Genomic DNA, 20,995 nt, shown 5'->3' on the forward strand with positions numbered 1-20,995 from the left:
TCTCCAGGTTCCAGACCTTTTGGTTTTAAAAGCCCCAAGGAAGTCATGGGCCCCGACGGGCGCCTAACTTTCAGCTGCTCCGCGGCGTTCAGGCGACGACATGGTTCGTTGATCCTCCCAGGACGGCGGTGGCGGGGGGATCCCATATCGCAGGCACGACGGAAAGAGGGCATTTGGGCTGAGACAAAACGTGTGCTTGTCAGGGACAAAGGAAAATTTTCGCATATTGGGCTACGCACCCAGGTTGAAGGCACGCAGGGACCCCCCAATCAGGGCGACACGGCGGAGGAGAAAGGAGCGTGGTGAGCTGTGGTCTCTCCTCACGAAATGGTTGGGTGTGTGTGTGTGCGTGTGTTGGTTGGGCATTATTTTGTTGTTGTTATTTGTTTTTGTTTTTTTTCTCACTTTGCAAGTGGAATAATCGGCTCAACTTGCTGTTGTCAGAGGGTTTTTGCTTTGGCAACCCGAAAGACGAGGTGAGGGGGCGCGGGGGTTGAGTTTGATGATGGGGCGATTTCGAGCTATGACCTTTTCCCCTTCGGGCTGGGCGACCGCGGAGGAACGAGGATAAGTCTTGTCGCCGGGGGGGGGGAGGTCCTTTCAGAGGAAGGTCGACGATGGTGTCCTATCTCACAAATGAAAAAAAAAATTATCGCCCAAGGTATTAGCGGCACTGTAAAGTTCCGTGGACCATGTTCGCTGCGGCGAGACGGGCAGGAGGCTCAGCAAACCAAATCACTTACACGTCCTTGCCATCCATGGCCGGGACGGGATGCGGCAAGGTATTTACGTACGTACACGTACACGCATATTATCCATTCAAACCACCAATGTTTGGTCTCCAATTAATGCCATCGAAATCCTCCTTGCTACGTGTATCCCAGTCCTTCCCACCTACCCATCCGAGGGCCGATGACGTCGATAGCAGACGACGCGGCCGGTAGGGGAGAAGCAAAAGGCAGCCCAATCTCCATTTTAATCGCCGAAAGGCCGGATCCCTGTCAGCGGGGTCGTCGATTCCCGGGCTGAAGCGGGGCTAGGCCACCTCCGATAACCCGGACCGTGGCATGCATATCATTTTCATCTTATTTACCCCCCCCTACTCATCTCCATCTCCGCCTCACGGGCCAGGTTCGTACCACAGCTCTCCCTCAATCCCATGACGCAAATCTCCTCACGAGACCAGGAAGTCTAAAGCCCAATGCCGCCCAGATGACACAAATGACCTGAGTCGCTCCGTTTCTCCTCGCCGTTGGACTACTTCACTCTCCTCAGTTCCCCTCATTTCACTTCGCCCTCGCCCTCTCAAGCTTCCTTTCTTTCCGTCTTACACCAATCCGTCATACCCAGAGATACCAGAGATACCCCCAAGTTTTTTTTCCCCTTTAACCAAAACAAATCGACCAAAATGGAGGCCATTCGCCAGAAGATCCAGATCCCGGAGTCCGTCAAGCAGTTCCCCGATACCATCAAGCAGTTCCCCGAGCAGCTCAGGCCCAAGTCCCCCAAGGCCCTGGACAAGGGCGCCGAGTCCATCCCGGCCTCCCTGGAGCCCACCACCGTCTCCCCCCTCCTCGGCACCCCCACCTACGGCGAGGACGGCGCCGTCCTCACCATCGCCTGCGCGACCACCATCGCCGCGAAGCCCATCGACGTCCTCGCGGCCGTCATCAACCCCGAGACCTACCCGAAATGGAACGCCTTCGTCCCGCGCGCCAAAGTCACCCGCGCCACGACCTCGGCGCTGCCGCCCCTCCTGGCCCAGTCCTCCGTCTCCAAGACGGCGCCGGGCGAGCTCCTGCTCGAAGGCACCCACGTCAGCTTTGAGGTGCACATGACGCTGGACCCGGCCAAGACGACGACGAAGCAGTCCATCGTCGTCACCAAGGTCGAGGAGATCACCCGCGCCACCGCCTCCGCCGCCGGCGACAGCCACCGCGGCCGCAAGGGCTACCGCGTCTCCTGGAAGGCCGGCGGCTTCGTCCCGCCCTTCGTGCTCAAGTCGGAGCGCGTGCAGGAGTTCCTCGAGAGCGAGGACGGCAACGCCACCGAGTACCGCAGCTGGGAGACCTTCTACGGCCCGTTCGCCCAGGTCCTCCGGTACACCATGGTCGGCCAGCTCGAGGCCGGCTTCGGCGCGTGGATGAACGGGCTCAAGAACTTTGCCGAGGGGAAGCCCATTGAGGCCCAGGCTCCTGTCGCCCCTGCTGCTCCTGCCGCTCCTGCCGCCCCCGCCGACGCCGCCGCCCCCGCCACTGCTCCGGCCGCCACCCCTACTCCTGCTCCTGCCGCTGCTCCTACCGCCGCCGCCGCTTCGTGATCTGTCATCAGTACTGTTATTGTTTTTCCTGTCTCTTGGAAGGTTTGTGTTTGTGTTGCAAGAGTTGATATTATTAGTATTTCGCCATTCGCATATGTGCGAATGGGAGAGGGGGGAAACAAAGAAAACCGGAAAAGAAAAAAAAAAGAGAAGAGGAGGGGGGACAAGGCGAGAAAGGTGAGGAGAGGGGCGATGATCGTGTTTTCTTTTAGGGATCTATGTATGCAAAAACGTAGTAGCTTGATACCTGTCCATAACCGGCAACAAGGAGTATTTCACATTTTCTAAAGAAAGAGGAGTCAAGTGAACGAAGAAAGTAAAACAGGGGAAGCTGTTGTTTCTCTCACAGTCCGACAATGTTTCCGTCCATCTCAGCTTCGCCTCAAAGCCCAAAGATGCCTTCTCGACCCCTCCTCCCCCCCACCCAACTCCGCTCCCCGCCTTCCCGTCAACATTGATTGCGTCAGCTTTACAAGACGGAGACGACCTTGGGCTCGAAGTAGACGGACATGACGCCGCCGACGGTGAGCTTCTCCTTGACGAAGACCTTGAGGGCGCCGTGGGCGGCGCATTCGTCGTCGTAGTAGCGCATGTCCTCGAGCGAGGCGAACTCGGTCTTGGCCACGAGGGTGAAGCCCTGGCTGCGCGGGTCGTCGATGGCGGGGCCGACGACCATGGAGAGGATGTACGGCTTTCCGTCCTGGGGCACGCGGCGGGTTAGTTTGTCTGTTCCTCTCGTTCTTCTTCTTCGCAAAGACGAGTATCAATGTAGAAACGGAGGAATCGGGAGAATTGAGGGGCTCAGCGACAGCATGTCCCTCTCAAACCCCCTCGTGACATGAGAGCCGCATGGAGGTTGAGGACATGATCGACAGGTGGGGCCGATCCCGGGGAGTCGACGGGGTAAAGGAATTGAGTGGGACTTTGCGCGTGAAAAGCAGCACCGCTCGTCTCTAATGAAGAAAGGATAGAGAGACAGAGAGAGAGAGGGCCGCCTACCTTCTTTTGGGTGTCGCCCAGGACCTTGTACTGCTCAATCAGACTCTGCTTCTGCGCCTCGTCGGCGATCTTGAACATGGTGACGCGATGAACCCGGCCCGCCATTTCGTCGGTATATCTCTCGAGGCCCAATTCCTTTCCCACGAGCAACACGTTCCGTTTCTCGCCCTGACTCGGACGATTCCCTCCTGAAAAGGCGCGGTGGTAGCTCGGCGTCCGGGCTGGTGCCGTTGCCGATGGGCGGGATCCGAAGACGGAGGCGAGCAGCGGGGTGACGTTGGCGGACCGAAGGCGAAGGAGGGGCAGGGCTGCTACACTCGATAACAGCAGCGGGGGACTCGGGGGCATAAGCGACTTTCTTCTTGGTTCTCTTTCTTTTGTGTTTACGAGGAGCAGGAAGGGGAAAGGAGAGGAGGTAAAGGAGCTTCGGAAGGGACAAAGCTAGCGGGTTATATTTGAATCCCTCAACGGGGCGGGGGGGAGGATGGCGGTGGTCGGTTCTAGACGGACTGCTGGTGCGCGGGGGCGGGGGCAGAAGCGGGAGCTGCTCTCGGATGGGGGTGGTGGTGGTGCACTAGGTCCATGCAGAAGCTATCTTAGACACTCCGTACTAGGTACCTGGAGCTGGCAAGGTACCTGGACGCGACCCCTCCCTCCCCCCTCCTCCACCCCCGATCTCACTTACAAAGCCCAAATGCACACTCACTCCACTCCACATGCAATGGATGTCTTAGTCTCGATCTTCCCAGAGTGGAAGTTTTTGAGAAACACCAGCCGCGGACTTACATAACGCCCTTCCCCCTCGACTCCATCATGTGTCGACTTGTCTCGGGGTGGGTTGAGGCCGCATCTTTCCATCCGCGGATGGATGCAAGCTTGAAGTACCATTTACCTTGCCCCCAAGCCTCGATAAGCCACGGAAACCCCCCTCCCCCTTCCTTCCCCCCAGTCGCCGGCCGAGCGTGCGTGGGAAAAACCTTCCTCGCCAGAATCCCCTAGCGCTTAGTATACTATGTAGAGGTGCGAGATATGCCTGCCGTACGACGTCCATACACACTCTCATCGGGTCAGCAAGACAGCCCAATGCCCTTTGACCGAGGGGGGAGGGGGGGTTCTGTCCCATCCAAATGGCCGTCTCACATGTTTACGTGCCAGTCCTGCTCGCTCTACTCTGGCCTGCCGCCACCGTCTTCGCCCGAGTTGCCCGTGTCCCCCAAAGACGTCAAAAGACACGGGGCTGACAAAACGTCGTAAAATCAAAACAGAAAAGTAGTCAATCGCAAACCCTCGCCAAAAGCCCGAGTCGGCCCGCCATCTCTCTCCCCCCCATCCTTTCACCACCGCCGCCCGCCCCGCGTTACCCAATGGGGTGTTCAGCCTTTGTCGGGTCTATTTACCGTATCATTTATCTGTATTTCCATGAATCCCTGTTCGAAGATAAGAAAAGAAGAGAGAAAAGAAAAGCATGTATCCCGCAGCGTGCGTACCCCCCCTTACACAACCTCAACGTGGCTTTGGGAAAGGCCGTCGGACCATCCTGGAGGCGCCCCGGTCGAAACAGAACCCGACTTCTCCTGAGGCATCGGGGCTTCCACCGGCCCTTCCCTCCCCCGCAGGCAGCCCCCGCGGTGCACATGGTGGGGCCGTGGCTTCGAGCCTGCACGCCGCGCTACCTACCTACCTTACATACCTAGTACGTCGTGTGTGCCTGCCTCCAAATGTAACGGAACCTCCCCCCCTGCATCCCCCCCCTCTCCTGCCTGCCTGCCTGCCCGCCGCCGCCGCCGCCCCAGACAAGGATCACCGAATCTCAGCCAATCACCAATTTCTCCGTCTCGTCTCACACACTCTCTTTCCAGATCCTCCTCATTGACGGACGCAGAACCTCACAAACCTCACCTGATGGACAATGATGTTGCCATCTCCCAGCATGAGTTAGACACAGACCCTGCTCGGAAAGTACACACCTCGACAGGACGGGGAAATTGCCTGCCTCTCACAAAACGAAACAAGCCTTGAGGAGGCGGCGGTTCGCAACCTGCCAAGAGACACCACGACTCTAGGCCCCCCTCCCCCTGAATAGCCTCGGCCAAGCGTTGTGGTTTATACTATCCAAAAGGAAACGGCTCAATAGATCCAGGCACTTCACCCGCAACAGGAGTTCTCGAGGACGACAGCGTCGGATTAGTCCGTCTGGTATTATTCCGTCCCTTGGTCTAGGTTGTTCACAATCTCAATGGCTAACGACTGGGCCCCCCTCCACCAACGACATGCTGGCGAAGGGACGCTTCTTGGGGATATCGTTTCTCTTGCTCTCTCCCGACAACACCACAACAACCACCCCAACCTTTGGCGACATGGCCCGCCCTCACCGCCAAACATGATATAATGCCAAGTCTCTCATGCGTCTAACATCCAACATCTGGAGTCTTCCTGTTGGCCAGCAGCCAAGCCAGGTCTGGTATCTTTGTTCCTCCTACCAATGGGCAACCACCACATGACATAAAAAGGTGTGACCATTACAATGCCCGGAAGAAGTCCCCGTTCCCGAGCCCAGTCCTGCTGTGGCCCCGTTTACCTAAACGCCATATCCGTCTTTGCATGGCCACCAGCCCTTGGTGATCCATGTGACCGATCCCTTCCCCCCTTCCCTTCCCTCTCATGATCCTCTCCTCGGTCCCCTCTGTCCATCAGTGCATGGGCGAGCCGGGTGAAAGACCCCCCATCCTCCGTACAACCACTTGCATCTTCTCGATTAGCTCCGGCATCCGATAGGGCTTGACGAGTACATCGTCGCACCCTGCGTTCTTGGCCTGTTGCATCTGCTCTGGCCTTGCGTTGGCGCTGACGGCGATGATGGGAATCCTGCCGCCGCTGGCACAAAACACTCTTCCCTCGTGCTCTAGTTCTCGAATTCGCCGTGTACACGTTAGGCCGTCCTGTATTGGCATCTCTATGTCCATGAGAATCAGGTTGATCGGTACAGGGGGGCCTTGGGTGCTTGAGACGCTCTGGCCAAAGTACTCCTGCTCCTCTTCCTGCTGCAGGGAGATGGACTGCATGAGCCTCTCCAACGCCTCGAGCCCGTGGTTGGCCACGTCGACGGTGAACCCTCTGTCCTGCAGGCCGCGGCGGGTAATTTGCTGGTTAATCAGATTATCCTCCACAACCAGAATGCCATCGAGCCGGGGGTCATGGTTCTTGGGCCTTGGCCGCGAACCAGGTGTCTTCTGTTCGTTCGTGGGGGCTTTAATCCGCGGCACCGCGAGTGGGGTGCTCGCTGCGGAAGTCAGAGTCGTCATTCTTACAGCGGCGGCCGCAGACTCGGCCTCCTTCCGAGACGATTCGGTCGGCACGTATGCTTCAATGAAGAAGGCAAAGGTAGACCCCACCCCTGGCAAGCTTGCCACCCCGATGGCGCCCTTCTGAAGCTCTGTAAGGCGTCTCGAGATGAACAACCCTAAGCCGGAGCCGCCGTACTTGACATGCGTTCGCGAGCTCGCCTGTACAAACCTGTTGAAGAGATTGGCCTTCTCGTCCGCAGACAGGCCCTGACCCGTGTCCTTGACCTCGAACATGAGATAGACCGGGTCATTGCGGCCGTCGAGGGCGGGCTGCTCATATTCCGACTCTTCTTTGCATGATCGGGGGATAAACGTCACAGGCGACGTCTCATCCGTCGGCCGTTCCCGCGACGCTTTCAGGCATACCGAAACATTTCTGATCGATCCGGATTTGGTAAACTTGAGCGCGTTGGTAAGTAAGTTAATGAGGACCTGCTTTACCCGTGACGGGTCAAGATCGAGGTATTCGTAGCCGAGATCTCGATAGGTCTTATCGACAGTCATGTTCAGGTCAATGTCAACGCGGCGTGCCTCGACGTCGAACATCTTGATGGCTTCCTCCCCAATGTGGACCGGGTTGACCGTGCACGGGGTGACAGCCAAGAGCTTGGAGTCAAGTTTCGACATGGTCAAGATGTCATCCACAATTCGTTTTTGATGTTGGGCGCAAGCAACAATGGTTTCGGCGTTCTCGATGCTATCCGATAGAAGCTGTTTTACGTCCGTATACCTGTCGCTGCTTTCGTCGGGCGATTTGAGGAGCATAGGACTGAGCGGCCTGTCGACGAGCTCTTCGCATCTCGCAAGAGAGGCAATGATGGCGTCGGAGCAGTGGACGATGGCACTGAGCGGGTTGCGCATTTCGTGGGATGTCATGTCGATGAAGTTATCCTGCTGCCGCTTCGAGTCGATTGCTTCTGCGGTTCGTTGAGTTTCCAGTTCGAGCTGCCACTTCTGGAGGGAAACGTCGCTGAGGCAGCCGGTAAAGGACTGAACTACGCCGTCCGAGTTGCAGACTGGCATGAACGTGGCGTTTACCCATCGTGGAGCTGTGATGTGGTTTCCTCCAGCATCCTCGGCCGTCCACGTGGTGTTCAAGCGGATCTCGGCTGTCTGGGGCTTCTTCTCGGACACAAGCCGGGGCAGGCTCTCGCTCAGGATCGGAAGGTCGTCTTGGGCCACTGAAACCTCCCACGGCCGTACCTCGTGTTGCAGTGGGTCGACCTTGTTGATCCCGCACAGCTCGAAGAAGACGTTGTTCGCGCCCAGCAGACGTCCTCCGGTGTCCATGTCAAACATTCCAACAGTGGCAAGCTCTGCCATTCTCTTTAGGTTTTCTGCCTGTTGGGCCCGCCTCGTGGCCTCGTCGGCAGTTCGCTTGTGCGCAGTCACATCCGTGAGGCAAGTAAACGTGCGAATGATTGTTCCGTCCATCGCTCGCTCTGCCTTGGCTTGGGCCATGACGTATCGCTCCATCTCATCGTCGAGGTCGCTGTACACGTCGGCTTTGAAGGGGGATCTCCGTGCCAACAGGCCATTCGTATGCTCAGTGCCTCGCACGCGGAACTCAAACTCGACTTCATCTTTTGTTTGCAGTTCCTTGTATGCCTGGCGTATCTTATCTCGATCTGCCTCAAGCACGCAAGAGAAAGAGCCCCCATCCTCCGACGAGGGATCAGGATACCCTGTTATGCGGTACCAAAGCCCGTTTGCAAAGGTAATGTTCCCTTGATGGTCACCTATGGAGAACCCGTTGGGGATGAAGTCGGAGACTGTCTGGAATAACCGCGTGTACTCCGTGGCCTCCTTTGTCTGGTGTGCCAGCTTCTCTTTGAGCATGGCTTGATCGTACGCGGCTTGCTCGGCGGCATTCCTTCCGCGGCGCCTCTCCTCCTCCAGCAGAACGGTGCATGCTAGCGAAGTTGTGAGTTTCTGTGCAAGGAGCTGGATGTAGAGCATGTAGGCATCGTCGTATGGCCGTCGCGGGTTGAGACCAAGCACGAGAAGCCCCATTACCTCCTCCTCTTTCGTAGGCCGGATCGGCAAGACAATAGCAGCCTCGCACGGATCGCCAAAACCACGCCACTGCAAGCCGGTCAGCAGTTCCTTTGGAAAGCTGCCATCTGATGTGCTGATGATTAGTGGCTCCTGGCTACGCAAAGCAGCTCGGAACTGCGGTGCCAGCCCGGCATTTGTTTCCTTCAGTCGCAGGTACTCGGGCATTATTGGATGGTTTGCCGGAACCCCGAGGGCACCCTCCAGACGACAGACGTGATTGCACTCGCGCCGCAGCTCGCACCCCGAGTCCGATGATCCGTCGCACTCTATCGAGTATAGCATCGCAAGCGGTGTGTCGTACGCAGGATCGCAGTCCGAAAGTTCCTTGATGATCTTGCTCCAGTACGATTTGACGTCCTTGGCAGTACCCAGCTCCTCGCCCATGTCTACCAGCAACTGAATCCGTCGACGGAATAGGTGGTACAACGTCGTGTCCGATATCAGATGAATGAAGCCGAGGCATTCGTTGTTTTGCATAACGGGGACGATCGACCACTTTAGGTACGTCTCCAGAGGCGGGCCGTCGCGCCGGCTGACGAAGAAGCGGAAGGCCTCTTCGTTGCTGGCCCGACTCTGTCCAGGGTTCTCCATCATATCTCTGAGCTGATCTGCGATTTCCGGGAACACCTCGGTCACGGAACGACCCATCAGGTTGGGGTGGCGGGCGCCGATCATCTCCCCATAAGCCTCATTATAAACTGTGGTGAACTGGTTGCCCCAGTAGATCGCTGTGGGTTGAGAGTTGCACAATATCTGGCTGTAAGATTGATGCAGGAGCGATGGCCATCGATCCATGGGCCCCAGAGGAGTTGCGCTCCAGTTGACGCTGTCAACCATGTCAAGGAAGGGCTCTTGGTCAGGCATGAAATCGGGCAAAATCAAGGGTGGCTCGGTTGTTGCTCGAACAATCCGTGGATGGGGCGAATCCTCTGCGGAAGATTCTGACGACGACATGGACGGGACCGTCGAGGTATGCGGATGCAATATGCCGCTGCTGGACTCTCTTCCTCTCGATCCGTCAAGACGTATCTTCCTGGGGGGCTCTGACGAAGTTGGAAAGTCGTTGGAACTCACAACGACCCATTTGGAAAGCACAGTGTTCCGGGTCCAAAAGTGGTTGTTGTACAGAAAAGACTGCGGCAGGTTGGCGTCCTGGGCGGTGACCCAGGCCCAAAACCTCGTGTGGTCGCGGCTCGAGATGGATATCAGAACCTCGTAGAGGGCGGGTTTGCCGGTGAGGGCTGGGTTGCTGTAGACGACTTCAGCGTGAGAGGCGTCCTTGAACAGAGCTGGGAGCGCAACGACGAAGCTCGGTCGCGGGTCGGACTCGAGCAGGTCAACGACGCCCACACCGAGGAGCGGGGGAGGATGCATGGCGGCGGGCAGGGTGCGACTCGTCCGCTCAGCCAAGGGATCGGCAGGTCTTGTTGTCAGTATCTGTGTTTTCTCTCATTCTCAACCAATTGTCGCCTGTAATCGGATGCGGCAGTCAGACCAAATGCAACTCTTTGGCGCCGTTCTTGCTGCGTTTCACTTTGGAGATAGATGGACTCAGGCCCCGCCAGTGAGGGTAAAGGATGAGGCGGCAGGCGTGCGTTGGCCACGGGCACAGCAAGGCAAAGCAAGGCCTGGCTGGGGGTTACGATGCAGGAGAGTAGATGCGGGAGGCGCGCCGGGCAGGTGGGCAGAGAGAAAAAGCGCCAGAAGCGAGCCGGGGGTAATGTGTATAGAGTGGTCCAAAGTGGATGAGGTGGGCGAGGGTGGTCAAGCTCGGAAGTTGCGATTCAGCTTTGCCGGGTGGAGATGGGCGCACGCGGCGGCACACCCGATCTGTTGATCCCGCGGCAAGAGGTCAAAATTTGGCCAGTGCTGGCCGGGTTAGATGGAGTTGGTGGGAGTCGACTGCATCCCGGCCAAGCTTGTCAAATGATGGACGCGGGATGTTTACCGTGGGTGCGTTGTCTGGGTGGTGGTGGTGGTGGTGGTGGAAATCTGCAGTGGTGGATATCTTGCATCGGACCTTGGCCGATTTCGGGTCGCGGCAGAGAATTTGTCCAAAAAAAGGTACACACGATGCTTTATTCTGACGTGTGGAACAAGATAAGGCAACGGGAGGGAAGGGGAAGGAAGACGAAAAAGAAGAGGCCTCGAGTGAAGAGAAAAGATGAAATGGCTAGACACCTTGGAAGAAGAAGCAGGGAAGGAAGGAAGGTCACTGGTGGGCAATAGACGACCGACCGCTCTCGGGGATGGGGCTAGCTAGATCTTGGGAGGGGGCTGAACGACGTCGCAATGTGGCTTGTTACACAGATGGCGGCCTTGTCAATAATAATTTGTTGATCTTTGGTGCTTCTCGCCGTGTCGATCATGTTTGTCTCCCAGTGAACTATCCAAGTTGGCCCCGATCTCAGTGTAAGGGACTTCAGTTGTAAATGGTAAGCAGAGGGCAATGGTGGAGGTGTCGCAAAGAGAGGTAGAGTGCCTATCTGGGAAGGTGCCTTAAGGCAAGGTAAGGCTGGAAAAGCGGCAATCAAGACTGGGCAGGCAAGGGACCGGAGGAGGGAGGGGGGAGGGAAGAACGGCAGGCAGGCAGATGACTATGACTGCTAGGACATGGTATGGTGTCGTGACCCGGGCGAGCAAGCGAGAGAGAGAGAGAGAAGGAGAGCCGCTGGAAAGGGGTTTGAGAGACGTATTGAAGAAAACAAAAAACGATGGGCTGGCTGTCTCCGTCTCCGACAAACAGTCACAATAATTTAGAACGACTAATTGGTGGTCTGGTCCCATCCCCTTTTCAGTCGTCCGTCTCAGCCCTCGTCCATGGGCAACGTCTCCCTACTACGGCACGGCGAGGCAGGCCGAAGATCGTGATCTGGTGGATCCAAAGCCACACACCAGGCCCAGGGTCAGGGCGTAAGCAGTCAAAAAAGCTCACGAGGCCGGGACGATACAGTGGGCAGTGGGGGCATCTCTCTGCTGGATCAGTATTCAGCAGCATCCAGTGGTGGACAGGCGGAATTTAGTACGTGTTGGTGAGGTGGCCAGAGTACGAGTGGGATGGATTTGGCCCCCGAAGAGCTGGCCGGGCAGGAGGAATCAACCAAAAAAACCAAAGGATCGGAAATGTCCCAAAGGGGACCAATGCACATTCCTGCCTTCCGTGTCTCTCTCTCGGACCGTCTGCCAGGGTAAATGCAGCACACCAGTGTGAACCGGCACGGGGGCAGGCAAAAGTGGATGGGGATGAGGAAAAGGCAGCGCCCACAACGGAATCAACTGGCACACAGCCAATCACAGCTGTCCAGGGGTGCATCGTCGTGGCTCCCACCCCTAGATGTCTCTCAAAGCTTCGATGGGGACCCGAATTAGACGCTACATAACTGCCAACCCGTACTGAATAGGATCGTGTCCTTCTCTCGCCCTTCCAACTATTCCTTTTTTGCTGTCTCGAGCGCCCCCCTTACGGAGTCTTCACCCCGCGAAGTCTTCTCATCGAGAGTCTGCTAACAGCCGAGGGCTTTTCCTTCGCGTAGTAGCTCACCGCGACGCCCGCTCATTTGCCAGTGACGTTGTTCCCCACGTCATCCCGACCTCACACGTGGAGTCGCAATACTAAACCATCGCTGTCATGTACCTACCGCTACTTCTCGTCGCTTCTAACCCCCAATCCCAATCCCCCGTCGCGCTTCCCAATCCATCGCACACCACCATCAAGCCAAGGTCGCTAGTGCCGATACCTACAACTGATAATATTTGCACACGGTTGCCATTGCTACTACTTTTATTATGTATTGGTATTGTTATTATTCGGTCTATTTTTCCCGAGTTCGCTTTCGGCAGTGCTCCTCCCCTCCCCCAGCCTGCGCCCGTACCTGCAAGTCCTGTGCTACCCGTTCCTGGCGGCTGTGGGAGAGAGTTTTGCTACCCGGATGTGCGGTCGGCTGTCGTCAGATCCCCTCCCGCTCCCGTCATGCGTGATGTAGGCGCACGGTGGCCTTTGCACTGTGACGTCACATTGCCCAAAACGGCAACAGCCTGTCTACTATGTACAGCGGACCAAATAGTCCATCTGTTGAGGTGTTTGGCCAATCACCGCCTCGATCTCGATCCCTCTTTTCAGCTGCTCACCGACACGTCGGAGGAAGCCAATCAGAGCCCCGCATGGCCCAATACGGCCTCAGGCCCCGGAGCATTATCAACAACACCACACTAGAACCTGCCCGCCGTGCTTGAGTTGGTCGTCCGACAGGTTGGCGCCCAAGCGGGGTGGGTATTGGATGTGAGACTAGAATCCGAGTAGAAGGGCGCGCACCCAAAGCGACGGGGCGCTCCGCCCTCGCGTGCTCTGCTTGGTACGGGCCCGTCTCTTGTGGCTATCCGCTGCCTGCACAACAGCGCAAAAATGAGAGACATTTCTACCGTCCTCTCGTTCCCCAGTCCAATCAACGGCATCCTTTCGAATCGTGCGCGTGAGTGCCGTTACACAGACGATAGCCGAATGAATGTCTCAATCCCCCCTCGGTGGCCCTCGACGTCATTCGCTGCCTCGGTCTGCCTTCTCAGAGGCCTGGATGGAGAATTTGCGTATCCCATATGAACCCCCTTTAGTCAGCCACATGGTGTCGCATGGCTTGAACTGTGTCGTGTGCATACCAAATGAACATTTCCCTGGTCCAGGGGTAAAATGAGGATAGAACGACAGCAAGGGGGTGGGTTTGTTCTGTCGAATTGCCAACGGGCACCGGTATTCGTCGGAATGACATGCTGGGACATTTTGGTATGGAGAAATCATTGGTTTGAAGCATAGCCTTGATATCACATCTTAATCTGGGGAGGTGCGAAACTTCTCCATCATAATTGGCATTCCAGCTGCTACTGAATTCATGAATTGCATGTTACGGCGAGAAAGGACAATCTCATCTCCCGGTGCGGTCCATATCCAGAAAGCATACACGTCGCATTCGAGTTGCCGCAAAAGATGCCAGAGTGTCAAATGTGCTCCCTCGCCGCCACTCACACGCACACGGCCCGAGGCACATTTCTCAAAACACCCATGCATCACCGAAAGTCTTCAAAACATTCCAGTCCGGCGATGACAGGACCATGAAAGGGAACAAAAACCCGCGTCACTTGTCATTGCATTTCATGTTGCCCGCGAGCCCCTGCCAGAGGTTTCCAACATGGCATGCCTTGACCTCAGCGGTGGTATGGTACGCGTATGATGCGCAAAGTGTGACGTACACTTTCACTGGGACTTGGAACAAGAATCCCAAAAGAATAATCCGGTCTGAAATCGTCTTTAGTCTAGATTATGAGCATCGGGAAGACACCATACGGTCCCTGTGGCGCTGCAAAACTCGCTCGGAATGATGTAAGAAGGAAAGAAAAAAACAAGCCTCATCGCTCGTTGGCCTCGTCTCAGACTCTCAAGTCTCACCCCCGTTCCAATAGTCGACAAGACTCGAAACTGCCTTGACCGACTTGCCATGCCTAAAAAAAAGTCGGATATGCACCAGCAAGCTGGCTTGTTCCGCCATTAGACTTGCGGAACCTCACCGCGCCGCAACCAAGCTCATGTAAATGCCCCAAATCACACCAGCCAGACCACCGACCAAGTTCCTACCCTCAATGCTCTTGATGAACGCAAAGTTGATCAAGCTGACCAGGGGCCACAGCTTCAGGCCTGCAATGAAAATGGGTACGAACTCGAGTTGACTCCTGTTGACGACAGACCGCCAGTCAACCTTGCTGTAGTCAATGGCGCCACGCGAGAAGAGAAAGGAGCCCGAGTGCTGCGCAGATGATAGGTGCTCTGGGCGTGTCATGGCAATCTGGATGCTGTGCATGAACATGCTGAATGCGAGCGTGTTGAGGGCGGCACCGACAGTCTGGTCCAGGACCAGCTTGATGAGGGTGTTGCGGATGTTGAGCTTGGGCTCCACAAGCTTGTTCTCGCGTGCCTCGCGGTCCAGCTCCTTCTCATCATTGGCGGCGGCCGAAGCCACAGCGTCCTCAGTGGGCGAGACTTGGTACGCGGGGAAGCTCTCTTCGAGGAAGCCCTGCCTATTGATGTGTTAGTGGTGGAGCTTGCCAATGGTCCAGGTTTTGGGCCCGAGCGAGGGACTGATTGCTCTTTCCAGCATCCAGCGCCCAATGAGGACTCACCACATGAAGTTAGGCGGCGTGCTGACCAAGGTGTAGATGATGAATTGGAAGACGGGAACCCAGTCGATGACCAGTTGTTTCTGGTCACAGGATTAGCAACGGATACCGGGTCGGAAACCAAACTGCGTAATGATAGGCGGCGTCGTAACGCTTTCTTATCAGTGATCCTGCGCCGTGGAATGATCATACATCGGTTTGGTAGGCCGTCAGTGCCTGGGCCAACAGGTTCGACGTGCCGCTGAGGGCAGCTGACTGCAGCGTCGCGGAGACGATGGGAGGGAGCGCCATGACGACGATATTTTCAACTCTATACAGAAGTTGGATAGAGAAATTGGTGAGTTGCAGTCCCGATGTACTGCTAAGGTTTGATGGTGAGATCTAATGAGTGATGGAGTCAGGTTGAGCCCGGGTATACAAATATAAACGGGGGGGCTCTGGGAGCGGCTTCTGTTTGGGGTTATATCGTCGCTGCGGTCAAGAGATACCTTGACCTGACAATGTTTATATCTTGCGATCTGTCCCGAAACTGAGAAAAAGAGGCAGCCTGCTATCAACAACCGCGAAAATGGCGAATTTGTACTAAGCAGAAACCTCGAGGCCGACGGGATGGGGCACCACGAACGGGGTCTAGGGCCGGCGGGCTGAGAATAGCGGGGGGGTCGTGTGGAGGAAGGAACACAAGGCGTGGATGAGCCCCGGTATCGTTGTGGAGGTGGCCGGTCGAAGTTCGGGTCGACAAATGAGGGATAATGCGTGTAGAGGTGCGGGGCTGCTGACAGCTGTCCGTTAGAGGAAGGCAGGCAACGCAAAGAAAAAGAAGTAGGTTGACGTGTGACAAGCGGTTGGAAACCAACCCATCGGAAGAATGCAGACACGTAGGGCGCTTGCTTGCATTATCTTATGCCGCACTCTTCAATGCGACACCATGATGCAGGTTTCTTAGGTTTGCATTAACGGCTACCCTAGTTTATTTTGATTTGTATGTCTTCATCATCTCAACTTCCGTGGCGCGACGTGTTTTTTGGTCGCTTCAAGCCATGAGCGCGTCTAAGCTACAGGTAATGAGCTTCGTTATCCTTGGCTGGCAACGCATACCACCCCAACATACCCGTTCCATTAAGCAATAGCAAACACCCGCGCGCTCAACGAAGTTACTTGTCGCATTATCGTACAGGTCTGCTCGATTTCCCGAAACTTCCCGCATGTTATGGCCGGTTATCCTTCAACCGGCAGCCCTTCTCTTGTGTTTGACTTTCTGACAAGCTCTATCAAGCTGCTCCTTGACTCCTTTTCATATTGACCTTCTGATGCGGTACTTTTCGGCGCAAGACAAAATGCATAAGAGCTGCACACTTAGGGCCTCGACAGAATCCACATGAAGAGCAACTGGACAATGTACGAGTAAAAGAACAGAAACTGGGTTCTCTGGTTCCGCTTCGCTCGGGAATCGCCCGTCTGCATAGGGCCAGCGCCGTTGGCAGCGTTCTCGGGAAGTAGGACGTACTTCAGAGACCGCATCTGACAGCAAGGTTAGTCCATCGCGACTGTACTGAGGGGCTCGATGCACATACCAGAAATAGGGAGTTAGCCAGGAAAGTGTAAAGGAACACCGACCAGCCGATCCAGCCACCCGTGCCCTTGCCACCGTTCAAGGTCTCGGCCACTGCAACAGTAACGATGATGCCGACAAACTTGTAGCCCGAGTATGCAATCAGATCGTACAGTTGGGAGTCGTTCGAAATGCCCAACAGATAGCAGCCCAACTTCAGACCCAGAATCTCCGCAACCACTATCACCAGAGCCGTCGAAGCCGTGTATCCCAGAAGCTCTGGTTGAAACTGGCCACGGAGACCGGCAATGAGGGTCGAAAGTAGGATGTACGTCACAACGGCCATGACGGGGATGTACATGTCGGGGCTGTTGATGTCGTCTCGCGGGGGCAGATACCACCCCTCCTGTCCGCCAGGGCCCACCGACTGCTTGCGCGACCACGGCTTGTGCCTCCAGGGGAAGAGGACGAGGAATAGCTTGTTGATGACATAGTAGTTGGAGACGTTGAAGTAGTGCTTCAGGGCGTTGACGTTGACGTATCGGTTGAACTATAGTAGAGGTTAGCCAGGAAGAAGGCACGGTGCATCTTGCGAGAGTCCAGAATGTCCGCATCGCCTTGCCTACGGGGTCATCTCTCCGCTACTCGATTTGACGTACGTTTTGTTCCATGTACTCTTGGCCGTGCTTGAAAGCCGTCTGTCCAAACTGTGCCGCGACCTGTGCCGTGGGGTCGTTCATGAACTGCCCGTATGCGCCAAACACATTCCCACTTGTGCCACCTTGCTGCTGGTAGGGGCTCCCATAGCTTTGTTGCGATTGCGTTTGCGACACTGGGGGAGGGGGCGAGCGCAACTGGGGGACGGTCGAGACGTGCTGGGGTACGGGGTGGTGCAGCGGAGGCGACTGTCCGTATGTTTGTGGACGTTGCATGATGGGCTAGAGAACCGGTATAATCGATTGGGGTTTTCGAGAGTGTTGCGAGAAGCTTGGTCGAGGGGCGGATAGCTGAGCTGCGAGACGTTCGGCGCCGTGGGTGTTGGGATGCCTCCCTTCTCTAAGTCCACGTCAACTTTGGCGGATAGCAAGCTGGTATGGAAATGTGTTTACTTCCATGTCATCGACGTGGGGCTTAGCTCTACCCTCACACTGTACATCCCTGCCTGTCAACTGCACTCAGGACAGTGCGGGACCTGGGCGGATTATCCCCAGCTCCGGCCCTTATCGATAGGGGGTCGTCAGCAAATGCACCTACACCTATCTGCGCATGTCCCAGCCAGCCAGCCGTCTTATCGGCCACGGGTCTTGCGCCACAGGACTGCTTTTTGGATCATCGACGAAGTCGGCTCCAAGCCAGTTCCCCTCTCCTTGCCCGTCGTTCCCTCCAACGTCCTTCGTGTCGCCATACCCCAAGGAATAAAAGCGCATACGCAATGTTGGACACATTCGAGATCCTGACCACCTCTGGTGTGGTCCTCTGGTCCAGGACCTATGCGCCAGTCAACCCATCCGTCATCAACAACTTCATTGCCGATGTCTTCATTGAAGAGAAAGGCGGCGCAGCGTCGAGCCAGTCCGCAGCCAGCAATCCGCCGTACAAGCGCGACCAGCACACGCTACGATATACCTTTGTGAAGGAATTAGGTGTCATCTTTGTGGTAAGCAGTTCCTGGGCAGTCAATGCGCCACCCACGACGCTGACAATATGTTCGCAGGCCGTGTACAGATCACTTCTCCACCTGTCATGGATTGACAAGCTTGTCGACAATATCAAAACCATCTTTGTGGATTTATATGGCGAACAGCTGACAAAGCCTCACACAACGCTGGTCGAATGCCACAAGTTCGACGAGTACTTCGACCAGCAGATCAGAGAGCTGGAGACGACGGGATCGAAGGGCGACTCGAACATCTCCGAGGCCGACTACGTGAAGGAGGAGAAGACGGTGTCTGGAAACCTCGGCGATGACCCCCCGCCGCCCCCTGGTCTGCATTATAGAGGCAAGCAGAATGCGCAATGCGCCGTTGACTCACCCGCGCGGTAGTGCTAACAACCCCTTTAGGACGTGGCCTGAACAGCGCAAGCGGAGTATCGAACGATTCGACCCCGATCGCCACCCCCACTACCTCGCGACCCTCGACGCCCGGAACTGGTGGTGTTATAGTTGGCAAGGCAGGCCCCGTCGCAAAGATGTCGCGGCGCGCCCGCAAGGCGCAACTCCCCGGCAGCTCGGCCCCCGCCTCGTCTGGCGACGAGTCCTCCACTAGACGGCCGAAGGCCGCGACAAGAGCATCGACAAAGAAGGGTCGCAGATGGGACGCCGACGGCATGGCGGACGAGCATGACGATGTCCAGCTCGACTACTCGGCCGCTCCGAGATCGGCCACGAGCGACTCGGAAGCCGAGACGACTGCCCGCACCTCCGCCCTTGAGCAGGTTGACTCGTCAACATGGGGCTCTACGACCGCAAAGGGCCAATTCGTGTTGAAGGATTTGGACGATGAGGTACACGACATCCTCGCCTCCGCGCAGGCCAAGAACGACTCTTCCAAGCCGGAGGCCTCGGGCGGACTTATTGGGTCCGGCCTGAGCACCATTAGCGGACTGTTCCGTAATGTTGTTGGCGGCAAGACCCTCACGAAGGAGGACCTTGATAAGGCCATGAAGGGTATGGAAGAGCATCTCCTCAAGAAGAACGTGGCCCGCGAGGGCGCAATCAGACTGTGCGAGGGCGTCGAGAAGGAACTCCTTGGCGCCAAGACGGGCAGCTTCGAGAGCATCAACAACAAGATCCGAGCCGCCATGGAGGCCTCGTTGACCAAGATGCTCACCCCGACATCATCCCTCGACCTCCTCCGTGAGATCGACGCCATCACATCCCCGCCCGCAACTTCCCTCCGCAAGGCCCGGCCTTACGTCATCTCAATCGTCGGCGTCAACGGCGTCGGCAAGTCCACCAACCTGTCCAAGATCTGCTTCTTCCTTTTGCAGAACAAGTACAAGGTCCTCATCGCCGCCGGCGACACCTTCCGCTCGGGTGCCGTGGAGCAGCTTGCCGTCCACGTCCGCAACCTCAAGGAGCTCACCTCCCGCGAGGGCGGCCGCGTCGAGCTTTACCAGAAGGGATACGGCAAGGACGCCGCAACCGTCGCCCGCGACGCCGTCTCCCATGCCGCCCAGGAGGGCTTCGACGTCGTCCTCATCGACACCGCCGGCCGGAGACACAACGACCAGCGCCTCATGTCATCACTCGAAAAGTTTGCCAAGTTTGCTCAGCCCGACAAGATTCTCATGGTTGGCGAGGTAAGACCACAACCCCTCCTCCCCACCCCCCAACCCTTTCCCCCCCTACCCAAGGTTACATCTCAACTAACCATGTGAAAAGGCCCTGGTCGGAACCGACTCCGTGGCCCAGGCCCGCAACTTCAACGCGGCCTTTGGCTCCACGCGCTCCCTCGACGGCTTCATCATCTCAAAATGCGACACCGTCGGCAACATGGTCGGCACCCTCGTCAGCCTGGTCCACGCCACAAACGTCCCCGTGCTCTTTGTCGGCGTCGGCCAGCACTACTCTGATCTGCGCAACTTCTCCGTCAAGTGGGCCGTCGAGAAGCTCCTGAGCAGCTCCTGAGCCCGGGGAGGGCGAAGGAGACGGTAGAAGAGGAGGGTGGGAAGGAAAAGCAGGAAGGAGTAAAATAAAAAAAAGTAGTCTTCTACGGGTCTTTGCATATACATCCTTCTAATACGACTTGAATGAAATAAACAGCGGGGTTTTCCTGGTGCTGAAGACCCGGCAATACCCCCCCACCAATTCAAACCAAACCAGACTCCCAGAGAGCCCCTATGAGTACCGATGCCAAAATGTGACTTGTATTGCAAGTCGTCGGGGGGCCGACGCCCTTATCATGTCTTGGTGTAGGTAGGGTCGCAGGTAGAAGGAATGAATGAATGAATGGACGACCGCCCATCCGTTCATCCGTCTACTTTAGCTTGTTGGCGGTGCAGAGCCACACACCTACAACACATCCCTTGCGACGACGGCCAAGATATACTGCAACACTGGGAAAGGACTGGAGCTGCAGTATTCACGGAAAATGTGAGGATGGGGATAAGTAATAGTAGCCAAAGTCAGGCGTGCAAATTATTACTATGTACGTCTCGAGTAGTTGTAGTAGTAGCAGCAGGCAGAGTGTAAAAGCAAGCATTAAGCGAGCGAACCTGAAAATCTCTCCAAAGCTCAACCCTCTCCTCCCATTCATCGTCATTTTTCTTTTTCCCCGCTATGCATCGGACGAAAAACAAAGGAAATATTACTTTAGCCACTATGTCCCAATCCTAAGAAAAACAGCGCCAACAAAGGGGTTGGAGTTTCCGAGGAAAGAGCAAAGATAAAATCCACGATCCGGGTGTCGTACGTTTTGTATAAGAAATCCTCCAATACCTCAGTGGATGTGGTAGTAAGTAGTTTTGCGAAAAGGGGGTATCATCATTCTAGTGTGTCCATTCTTGGGCTCAAAAGCATGCTGCGTCAGAAAGATCGACTGTGGGCGAAAGACAAAG

General features: G+C 56.3%; 6 protein-coding genes across 6 annotated transcripts; 2 read left to right on the top strand and 4 right to left on the bottom strand.

Annotated features, from left to right (window-relative positions):
- Positions 1–1,408: 1,408 nt before the first annotated feature.
- On the top strand, positions 1,409–2,320 carry EsH8_III_001038 (uncharacterized protein; the record flags this gene model as incomplete). Its single annotated transcript, XM_083262763.1, has 1 exon — positions 1,409–2,320. One exon carries the CDS (start codon positions 1,409–1,411, stop codon positions 2,318–2,320), a length of 912 nt encoding a protein of 303 aa, XP_083123250.1.
- A 469-nt stretch (positions 2,321–2,789) lies between these two features.
- On the bottom strand, positions 2,790–3,424 carry EsH8_III_001039 (Dabb family protein; the record flags this gene model as incomplete). The annotated part of the gene is made up of 2 exons (XM_083262764.1): positions 2,790–3,020; positions 3,320–3,424. 2 exons carry the CDS (start codon positions 3,422–3,424, stop codon positions 2,790–2,792), a joined length of 336 nt encoding a protein of 111 aa, XP_083123251.1.
- A 2,585-nt stretch (positions 3,425–6,009) lies between these two features.
- EsH8_III_001040 (hybrid sensor histidine kinase/response regulator) lies at positions 6,010–10,095 on the bottom strand (the record flags this gene model as incomplete). Its single annotated transcript, XM_083262765.1, has 1 exon — positions 6,010–10,095. The coding sequence occupies one exon, from the start codon at positions 10,093–10,095 to the stop codon at positions 6,010–6,012; it is 4,086 nt and encodes a 1,361-aa protein (XP_083123252.1).
- Positions 10,096–14,273: 4,178 nt separating this feature from the next.
- Positions 14,274–15,174, bottom strand: EsH8_III_001041 (Mpv17/PMP22 family protein; the record flags this gene model as incomplete). Its single annotated transcript, XM_083262766.1, has 3 exons — positions 14,274–14,784; positions 14,887–14,966; positions 15,076–15,174. 3 exons carry the CDS (start codon positions 15,172–15,174, stop codon positions 14,274–14,276), a joined length of 690 nt encoding a protein of 229 aa, XP_083123253.1.
- A 1,065-nt stretch (positions 15,175–16,239) lies between these two features.
- EsH8_III_001042 (protein transporter YIF1) lies at positions 16,240–17,367 on the bottom strand (the record flags this gene model as incomplete). Its single annotated transcript, XM_083262767.1, has 3 exons — positions 16,240–16,404; positions 16,458–16,985; positions 17,095–17,367. The coding sequence occupies 3 exons, from the start codon at positions 17,365–17,367 to the stop codon at positions 16,240–16,242; spliced, it is 966 nt and encodes a 321-aa protein (XP_083123254.1).
- Positions 17,368–17,867: 500 nt separating this feature from the next.
- On the top strand, positions 17,868–20,066 carry EsH8_III_001043 (signal recognition particle receptor subunit alpha; the record flags this gene model as incomplete). The annotated part of the gene is made up of 4 exons (XM_083262768.1): positions 17,868–18,092; positions 18,150–18,435; positions 18,498–19,738; positions 19,821–20,066. 4 exons carry the CDS (start codon positions 17,868–17,870, stop codon positions 20,064–20,066), a joined length of 1,998 nt encoding a protein of 665 aa, XP_083123255.1.
- Positions 20,067–20,995: the final 929 nt, after the last annotated feature.

Source organism: Colletotrichum jinshuiense, chromosome 3 (genome assembly GCF_051148585.1).
Source record: "Colletotrichum jinshuiense chromosome 3, complete sequence".
Taxonomy (NCBI): Eukaryota; Fungi; Ascomycota; class Sordariomycetes; order Glomerellales; family Glomerellaceae; genus Colletotrichum; species Colletotrichum jinshuiense.